We start from the raw sequence: 10,273 nt of genomic DNA, 5'->3' as shown, positions 1-10,273 counted from the left end.
AGGTTGGTACTATTATTATCCTTTTATATTCACAGAAACTGAGGCTGAGAAAGGTAAAGTGACTTACTCAGGGTGACACAATCAGTAAATGCCTAAGGTAGGATTTAAACTGTCTTCCTGATTCCCAGGCCAGGACTCTATCCACTTCACTCCCTATGCAACATCACACCTGGTTCTATTTATATATAAATATATATAATATTATATATAAACATATAATATTATCTAATTATATTAATATATTTATAAATATATCTATTTATATAGAACATAACAATCAAATATTTTTACATTCTGTGGGACTGAAGGTGAGGAACAGGTTTTCTTCAATTGAATTAATCATATTGATCTCCCCAAGTCTGTTGGCTTATTCAAACCCTTTCTATAGTAACAGTGTTCTTAATGGGATACTCTAAATGTCATATCACAATAGTCATCTTCTTCTGACATCCAGTGTTGATTCATCAGTTCACTCTTTACACTTGTACTACTCTTTAAGCTGACCTCATCCTCCAGGTCCAATTTGGGAAATAATTACTATCCTTTATTTCTCATTTGTCCTTTTTTTACCCAAAAGTCAAGGGGTCTTATAAAAACAGCACAGTCTAAATATAACATAAGTACAAACTAACTGCAGAAAGTAACATAAGTAAAGCCAACAAAATTCAACAATAAATTCAACAATTCCCTTAAGACCATGACATGTTCTAGGAATCAATGTTTCTGAAACCCAGTAAAACCCAATCAATTCATATCTTGTCATTGGTTTACAATCTAAGCTAAAGATCTAGTTCCCTTTTTTGTGACTGTCAATAACTTTAATATTGTATGAACTCAAAAGGGGAGAGAGAAAAATCAGAAAAGTGAGAATGTGGTCTATGTTATTAAGACTAGTCATCCAAAACTTGCAATATTGCTCCAATTGATAAATCACCACAGTACTGAGATTTTCAAAGAACCTACTAATACTGTGACTTAATAGCAAACTTTCTTTTCTGATACATTTATGCAAATTATGTTCCATATCCTTTATGTGTTGTTAATTTTAGCATCCCCTTTTCCTCGCCTGAGTTTCAGGATTTAAGGTACTGAAATGTGAGTGCTTTCAGTTCTGGGCTCAGAGTCTTTTTCAGAAAGTCCTGAGATGAAGAATCTCTTCCTTTGAAGCTGCAATCAACTTTGGATCAGTCAGGGTTTAAGATCAGACATGACACAGGCTGGTAACTGCTGGCTAAAAGACTTCACCAGGCCACCGTAGAGTTCCAAAAACTTCCATTTCACCCGGTCAGTTAGCATGGCTTTAACAATTAGGTTAGGAAACTTAAAAACCTGAATAAGCCAGTTACATGAAATATCTATTCCTGTGATATATTTATAGTTAAGTGAGACCAACAAGGAGTACATTCTGGGGCTCTCTGTTCCTACAATGCAGCAGATTTTCCCCAATCACTTTCTCAGTTATCTGACAGTTAAGAGTGTCCCAAGAAGTCTAAAATGCAATCATTCAAAAAACATGGTTATCAGTGCTGATGAGGGTGGGTCAAAAGGAGTATTCCTTATTTCGCTAGGCACCAGCTCTTAATCGAGGCTTTTCTTTGGGCTGACAATGTTCTCTATTCCACTGTAATTTCTTGTATAGTTATGGAAGCTCCTTTAGGAGCTGTTTATCCATTTTATCTTTGGGGTCTCATTTTGTGTATAATTTCTCTCACTTTGCATTTCCATTAGATAGCTGCCCTCTAGTCCTGCCTGTGTTTGAATTTAGGCTACAGGATAGGTAGCCTGTAATGGTGGCTGGAGAATTAAGTGACTCCTACTTCATCTTGATTCCCTCAAGGTCCTCTCCAATATACCCATTTCATGCCTCAGAGTTAAGGTCTTTTTCAGTTAGGGACTAGATCTTGAGTTTAGACACAAGATAAAGCTACGTTAGTTACCTTTTTTCCCAATAAAATTATAGATATAAAGACAATCATCTTTTCCCTCTGATGTGTCAACTCTCCAGGGATTCCTTGCATCCATCTCTTCTTGTCTAGCATGGTCCTATTCCTTTGTACTTTCTGGGGTTTGCTTAAGGAAACGAGCAATAGTAACCCTAAGCCAAAGTTTCTGGACCCTTTAATTTTATCTTATTGTTTCATATTTGTGGCTACCATTCACCCAAGTTCCTCCATAGGGAAAGTGGGTGGGAAAACTGTCATGATTTCCCAAACTTATAGGGGATAGGTGCCATACTGCTGGAAACAATGGGCAAATAGCTTTCCACTTAGAAATGGGGAGGCTAGAAGCCTATACCTCACCTGAAGGGTATTGGAAAATTATTGTTATGAAATTAGGCTCAGTTTAGTCAAGTTTATGCTACTCGTGTAGCATTTGAAGGTGTATATTTTCATGGTTGGGTGGATAGTCTTTGTTAGACTGTGCTAAAGATTTCCTGCATAGGACTCCAGCCTGCCTGATCTAAAAATGCAGACAACTTTGCATTAGTTAAGATTTAAGGCCAGTAATTGTTGGCTGAATGACTTCACTGAGTCACAATGGGACTAAGTTTTTACAATTTTTCTAGAAACTTAGCAACACCTAGTTAGGTGATTCTTAAACTCTGAGTCACAGCCTCATATGGGGTCATGTAACTGAATGTGGGGGTCATGAAAAACTTGACAACAGTAGAAGGTTTCTGAGCACACAACGACCAAAAATTAATTCAAAATCAAATGAATAATGAATTGGAGGTGTTTCTGGCAGCACTTGCCTACGTTGTATCATGCCACTTCACTGCAGTCTTGTTTCTGAACACACAACATGTCACTTTGCAGTGTACATGCCATCATGCCATACCACACCAACAAACGCTGTCAGAAACACCTTGGTTCAGATTTAAGACTATTGTATGTTATTAATTATAGCGTTTTTTCCTGTACAAAGTTTTCTGCTCTTACAGAAACACAATAGTTTGATAATGTAAAATAAAGACAATATTTTCCTACCATCATTCCTCAGCATGTAAGTATCAAATTAATAAATTTTTGGATTGTATTATGTTAGAATGTTTGATTTTAAAAATTGCTGTTATCTCTTTTTACAAAAATGTAAGTGTTTAATTGTAGCAAGTAGATAAAAGTCCTTTAATAATATTTCTCCACCATTACTTCTGTATGTATATATTAAGCATAAGCATAAATTTTTAAAAATTAAGCATGAACAAATGTAATTTTATAAACTAAAGCTAGTATTTGAGAAATTGTTAGCATATTTATTTACATTTTAGGACAAAATATTTTTCAGTTATAAATAAGTGGCTAAATTTGGACAGAAGAGTTAAAAATACTGATGACAATGTGGCAGTCTTCACTACCAGGTTGTAGTACACTTAAATTGACAAGAAAAATAAAATATGTTGAATCATGTGGCTCTCAAAAAGGCAAAGTTTAAACAGATTATTGAAACTGAAAGATGAAGTTGTTATATTTTTGACTGAGCAGAAATCCAATTTTGTTAATTTTTTTCATGACTTATGGCTTTCAAAACTGTGTTGTCAGATATTTTTCAAAAATTCAATGATTTAAAAAGTTGCTTCAAGGAAAAAATTGTAACATATATGTTAAAAGACGAAATTAAAAGTCTTACTAAAAAAGTTAACATATGGAAGAATAGGGTGGGAAATGGTTCTTTAGAAATGTTTACAGTTACAGATGATTTTATAATTGAAAATAACCTCCCCAAAGATTTAATTGTAAGAATTACAACTGATCATCAGAAATACTTCCCTTCAAATTTTGATTCTAAAAAATTAAGTTGGGTTCATAAACCATATTCAATTGGAATAAAAAATGTCATTCATCTGCCATTAAAAGTTCAAGAAGAATTTGCTGAGTTATCAGTCAATATAGGTTTAAAACTTGAGTGTCCTAAAAATCATTAAATGAATTTTGGTTTGGGATTAGGACAGAATTTCCAACAATTTCTGAAATGGCCTTAAACATACTTCTGTCATTTTGTACTATGTATTTATACAATAAAGATATCAATTAACTTTGAAAAATGTTGAAGATGCTCTGCGTCCTGCAGTATCAAATATTCTACCAAAATTTAATTCTTTATGTAAAAATAAACACACACATCTGTTTCATTAGTATGCAAGTTTGCTTTTGTCTTTACAAAATAGTAAAATTATATGTATATCAAAGAATTGTTTTAAAATAAATTTCTTTGTGATTATCAGTAAATGTTTGATTTGTAAATCTATTCTATATACTTATATATTGGGGTAATGTAAAAATTTCTCAGGTGTAAAACTACACAAACCCACAGAGAACCTGTCAGCTTAATAAATGCCCATGACTGAAATATTAGAGCTCTTACAAATTAGTGCCTCTAAGTGGCACATCTGAATACTGAATTAGACCAGGTGAAATATATAGGAAGAGTGTGAAAAATTAGAAAAACGGCTCCATAAAGGACCTAACTGATAACTCTTTCTGTTGTTTTCTTTTGTCACAACTCTATTATCTGCCCATGGAATATAGAGGCTGGCAATTCTGGACCCAAACTTTATCTGGGATCACATGACTGAGGGAAAATAGAGTCAATCAGCTTCTAGTCTAATGGATATAAGAAGTGGCTCTCAGTGAAGAAGGAACAAAGGGTCCATCAACAAGGGATGTAGCTGATCAGGGATGAATTTCTGCAGTATGTTAAAGATGGAGACACTTTTGGGGGAAGCAATTTGAAGTTAAATCAGAGGCCCTTTTGTGAATATATCTCTGCACTAATTAAATCTATGGTGGAATGATGAAGGGGCAAGTGAGAAAGGTACAGAACAATAAGTTCCTCTAAAGGGTAGTTGATTTATTAACCTTCAGAATTTTTCTCTCTTCCTTGAAGCCCAGTGATTTGAAGAATGGAATATTGTAGCTTTGGACCCACTATCCATAGCTTGAATAGTAGGTACTTCCCTTAGTTGTTCAATTTATTTCCTGCCTCATATTATTGTTGAATGGTTGTTTAATATTGCCTTGTTGTCAAGGATGGATTGAATATTGAGTTGTGTATGATTGTCCTATAGTTATCTTGCAGCATAGTCAGTCTGCCAATGGGTAGACTGTTAGTCTGAAAATAAACCTTCCTTTTGTGGGAAGTGGTAGGGAGGGGGGGGTAAGGCTTTCATATGTCTCTGTACTAGAACTACATGCCCTTTCCTCCCACCCCTACCCTTTTCTGGTTTTCCATGTTTGAAATTTTTCTCTCATACATGCATCCTTGTTAACTGTCCCCTTCCTACCTCTCACAGAAATAGGAAACTTATATGAAGACTTAATGAAAGTCAGTCTCTCCTTCTAAAACACCTGTCCTGGCATATTCCGCTATTGTCCTAGGAATTGGGTTACTTTTGGCTGCCCTACTTTGTTCCCTAATATATTGAATGGCCCTAGTATGTGTGTGGAGGGGTGAAGGTGGGTCAACTTAAGGCCCTAATTGGAGGTGCTGGCTCTAGCTTCAGTGCAAGTAGCTGTCAGGCACTAGGTGGGATAGGGGAGTGGGATGAGACCCTATAGCCGTCTCTAATACTGATTTGGAGGAGTACTCTAAGAGTTGAAGCTGGGATTAACAAGGCGCAGGTGCTGCTTCTCCAAAGGACCACTATCACTACACCTGCTTCTTCCTGCCATGTCCTGAATAGGTATGGCAATCATTCTGGCTGTTTCTTTCCCTTGATGACACTACCTTTCCCTTTGTGTTTCCAGTCTTTGATAACCCTAAAGTTACAAGTCTCCTCTGGGTGAGTTATAATGTTCTTTGTCTATTGTTTTTGGCATAATTGACTGGTCTGACTTGCAAATGCCTCTAAGTTCCCCAAACAAACTTTAATCCTATCTGCTGAAAATGTTCAGGGATTCATCATAAATACAGGCTGGCACTGCTTTATGAAGCTAAAATTTCCTTCTATTTTTCCCACCAAACATATGGGGATATGACCATTAGTATCTGTAGAGCAGCCTGTATGGGTAGAGTAGTTAGCATCGCCTGTAGTTGCTAAACCAAGACGTTTATGGCTATAATTTCTCCCCCAGGCTCTACACTCTATTCCCTTCCCAATCCAAGTTGATTGAAGAGAGTTTAACCAACATGGTTGGTGTAACTCTAACATTGCTGGCTCCCTGGACTTTAGCACTTTATTACAGGGACAAGACCTAGAAACAAGCTCAGCTAACACAATTCACATAAGAAAAAGGAGATCAAATCTCATTTTACAATTCTCATCATTATTTGCTTCAATTCTGTATTCGATGCATTCAATTCAATTCATATATATTCAATGTTTGGTGAGGGCACTGAGTCCTGACCGAGAGTAAGGCCTATGAACTTTTCACCCTTGCCACACCGTTGTTGCTTCTCTTAGGTTTTTCTACTCCTTCTTGGCACTCATTCAACCTACTCCCTCAAAATAATGTCAAGCTCCTCACAGCTACTGACTGCGTTGTGGAGATCTGTGGAAGGAATTTTGCCTTGTGTGAACAGTCACATGTGTACCTCTGTGACTTCCAGCTCTGTAGCATCCCAACCCCCTAAAAAGTGTGATAAAGCTTCAAAGGTATCTTGGAACCAGACCGTGAAGGTCTTAGGATGCTCAAGAAAGTTGGACTTTTCTCAGTGGTATGACATAGGTCCTGCCCTCAAAGAGCTTATATTTTAATGGGGATATATAATTTACAGAATTAAGCAAAATACAAGTTAGAATGTGACAGGGGCAAAGGAGAGACGTAGAAAAAAACTAGGGAAATTAAGGAGACAGATAATACTTCCGGGCGGTAATACTTCTGGGTGGTGGGGACAAGGAAATGCTTTATGGAGAAGGTGGCACCTGGTCTGAGCCTTGAAAAAACAGGATTCTGAAAGGCAGAGATGAAGAAATTCATATCAGTCATGGAGGAATAACCTGAATGAATGCATACAAGTAGAAGATAGCATGTGTGGGAGGAGAGAAATTAAGGGCATTCTGTTTCCTTGGGCTGGACTCAGGCATTCAAAACTGGGAAAAAAGTAGATTCTACAAATTATAAACCAGGATGCTTCTCGTGGGTTTGGTGGTAGCTTCTAGACTAGACTAAGGAAGGTTGGGAGAAATGGGATTGTTGTGGAAGGGATTTAAGGGTTGGGGGGATATAAAGACTGGAGAGACTGTGAGTGTTGCAGTGGAAAGAACAATGGATTGAGATTCTAGAAACTTAGGTGCTAGTTTGTTGCCAAAAGATTCTTTTGGCTAGATAATTTACTCATGTAAGCTCCTGCTGGGGCAAACGCATATATTGACAGAAACACTGGTGGGCTGTTATGGTAAAGCACAATGTTAATTGTCACTTTCCTCACCCAACCTGCTTAAGTAAAAATGACCAGAATATTAGTCAATGCTTCCTCTGGCAATGACTTTATTCTCTGACATTTTTCAAAACTCCTCATAACTCTTCCTGATGAAAAAGATAGCATTTGGTCTGCTTGAGCAATCTTATGTTGGAGAGTAGCCATGTTTCTTGGGGACTGGAACTCCCTGAAGCAAAGATGGAGTCCACTGACATGTATGTTGGCTAGCAGAAATAAAGAGACTAATTGTTCTGGTTGGCTTCTGGTAGGGGTAGGAGGTGGGACAAGGAATAAACTGATTATAAATTATAGGGAGGCAAATCTCAACTTGATGAAAGGAATCAAAAGCACGTCTTAGTAATTATATTAGAACTATTCAGAAATGGAATGGGTTGTCTTGATGATGTGAGGAGCACCTTATCATTGCAGGTCTTCAAGTGGGTGCTGTATGACCACCTATCTGGGCTGTTGTAGAAGGGATTTTAGCATGGGGTAAAACTAAATGACTTCTGAGATCCCTTTGAACTCAGAAATATTATGATTCAATCTGGGGATGATTAGTAAGTGGCACATAACAATGACCATTTTGTTTTATTTTTTGTTTACTCCTCTTATATGGGATTATAACTGAATTCTGGGGACAGGTCATTGTCAACCAGAAAGGGAGAAGGATAAGCCATATTCTGTCTAGTCCTGCCTGCTGCCATGCCCTGAGGTTGGGCTTTGGAATTCGGCCTTTTGATTCTGTTATTGGTTTCTGGTCTGAGGTGGTTGGTTATTAATCCTGTTTTGCCTTTAGGTTCCCCAGAAAAGAATCTGGTACTGTCAGAGTACCCTGGAACTAGGTGTGGAATTGGTTCTATATTTCTAGTGTGCCAAAAATATGAATGTAGGAGGAAGAAACATAGGCTAGTGATTATTTAGCTTTCAGGAATCTGCCCATTGTTGGCATTATCTTGCTCAGGAGTCCATTTTTTCCTTTTAACTAAATGTTATGAAAGTTCTCACTCAAGATGTTCCTCTTCTCCAGAACTCTCCACTGTGACAACACGTTCTCCTCCAGAATCATCCTCTTCTCCAGAATACTTCCCTTCCACAGTAGTTATTTCTTCTGTAGCTTTGCTCTTTGCTTCCACAAGACTTTTTTTCTTCACAGAATTCTCCTTTTCCCTAGAACTCTTCTGTTCCACAGATTTTTTCCTCCCCTTAGCACTCTCCCCACTTGTGGAACTCTTCATTCCTAGAGAACCCTTCCTAAATAGATAACTCTTCCTTCTCTTAGAACTCTCCAGCTCCCCAGAATTCTTCTTTCCCTTGGTAGACTCCCCAGTGGCAGAATTCTTCCTTCTAATGAAACTCTTCCTTCTTTTAGAATGCTGCTTTTTGACAGAACCCTCTTTTCCCTTTGAGCTCTCTCTTTCCGTAGAACTCTGAATTTCCTCGGATCTTTCTACTTTCTCAGTATTTTCCTTTACCACAAGGTCCTGTTCTTTCTCAGGACCATTGTTACCCTTAGGCTTCTCCTCTTCCACAGACCCCTCTCCTCCTTCACAGCTTTCCCCTCTCATAAGCGTAGCTTCTCCCTCAGAACTTTCCTCTCCCAAAGGTTGACCCTCCACTTTCAGAACAATTTCTTCTTCCAAAGAACTCCCTGCACTCGAAAAACTCTCCTCTTCAGTAGAGCTCTTCCCCATCACAGGGCTGTCTTCATCATCAGGTCTCTCCTCTTCCTCAGGACCCTCTTTTCTCTCAGGATTTTCCCCTTCATCAGAATCCTTTCCTCCCACGAGACTCTTGTCTTTCACAGGACTCTCCCCTCCCACAGAACTGTCTTCTTTCACGAAATTCCTCCCTTCCACTTCATTCTCTATGTCCCCAGTGCTTTTCAATCTCCTGGAACTCTTTATTCCTAGCAAACGTTTCCCTCCTATCTTCCTTTTTAGAGATCTTCTTCGTAGATATTTTCTACTTCCCTTGGAACTGTCCCTGGCCACCGAACTGTCCCTACTTATGGATCTCCCCCGGGTCACAGAGCTGTCCTCGCCCAACACACTCTTCTTGGACCCAGAACTCTTGCTGCTGAAGGAACTCTTTCTTAGTATCTTTAGGATTCTCTTCCCCAGGATGAAGCTCTTTTTTCTCCCGGGACTCCGCTTTAGCAGGTGCTTTCTGATCAGGGAGCTCTTCCTTCTCCTCGAGGGCTCCCTAGTTACGGACAGGTCCCACCCCACGGAGCTCTTGGTCCCCATGGAGCTCTTCCCTCCCTCCGAGCTCTTCCCCCCCTCCGAGGTCTTCTCCACCAAGGAGCTCTTCAGGCGCCGCACAGCCCCCTTCTCCTCTTCTGTAGCCGTCCCTTCCTCCGGAGAAGCCCCTTCCTCCCCCTTGGCCTCCTCCGGTGCCGCAGCTTCCCTTCTCTCAGGACTCTTGGGCTCCGCGGAGCTCTCCCCTTCTGAGGCTCTCTCGGCCCCCCTGGACCTGGTCCCCTCAGTTTTGGGGTTCCCCCTGGTCCCTGAGCTTTTCCCGCTCTCAGAGTTCTCCCCAACCAGGGAGGAAGCCTCTTGGGTCCTTCTCAGCAGTGTCTCCATCGGGCCGCGGGGCTGGCTTGAGTGGGGGTGGGGAGCAGACGAAGGCTGGGCCTAGGCTGGGGGAGGCCTCCGAGCCCAGCAGGAGCCCAAAGCCGGGCAGGGGGCTTCTCTTTGTGTGTGGGGGGGCTCTCAGGCTCTCTCGCCCTCTCTTTTGGGCCTGGGGCCTGTGCCGCCCAGGGCCCCGAGGAAGGAGGGAAACAACGGAGGCAGCGAGTGCCACAGCCTCGAGCGCGGCCCAGCCCGCGCCAAGACGAGGCAAAGGGAAGTGAGGCTGCGAAGGAAGTGGGACAGGCCTGGGGGAGGGGCAAAGAGCGGCGCGGAACAGCTTG

The 10,273-nt window shown here is 40.2% G+C and overlaps 1 protein-coding gene across 1 annotated transcript; it reads right to left on the bottom strand.

Annotated features, from left to right (window-relative positions):
• Positions 1–8,363: 8,363 nt before the first annotated feature.
• On the bottom strand, positions 8,364–9,944 carry LOC138149988 (micronuclear linker histone polyprotein-like). The gene has a single exon (XM_069073291.1). It carries the CDS (start codon positions 9,942–9,944, stop codon positions 8,364–8,366), a length of 1,581 nt encoding a protein of 526 aa, XP_068929392.1.
• Between the last annotated feature and the right edge of the window lie 329 nt (positions 9,945–10,273).

Source organism: Petaurus breviceps, unplaced genomic scaffold (assembly GCF_028583685.1).
Source record: "Petaurus breviceps papuanus isolate PSGF00001 unplaced genomic scaffold, PetGlider_PUasm1.0 140, whole genome shotgun sequence".
Classification (NCBI taxonomy): Eukaryota; Metazoa; Chordata; class Mammalia; order Diprotodontia; family Petauridae; genus Petaurus; species Petaurus breviceps.
The sequence above is the reverse complement of the archived record's forward strand: the minus strand, read 5'-3'. Positions and strand labels throughout refer to the sequence as shown.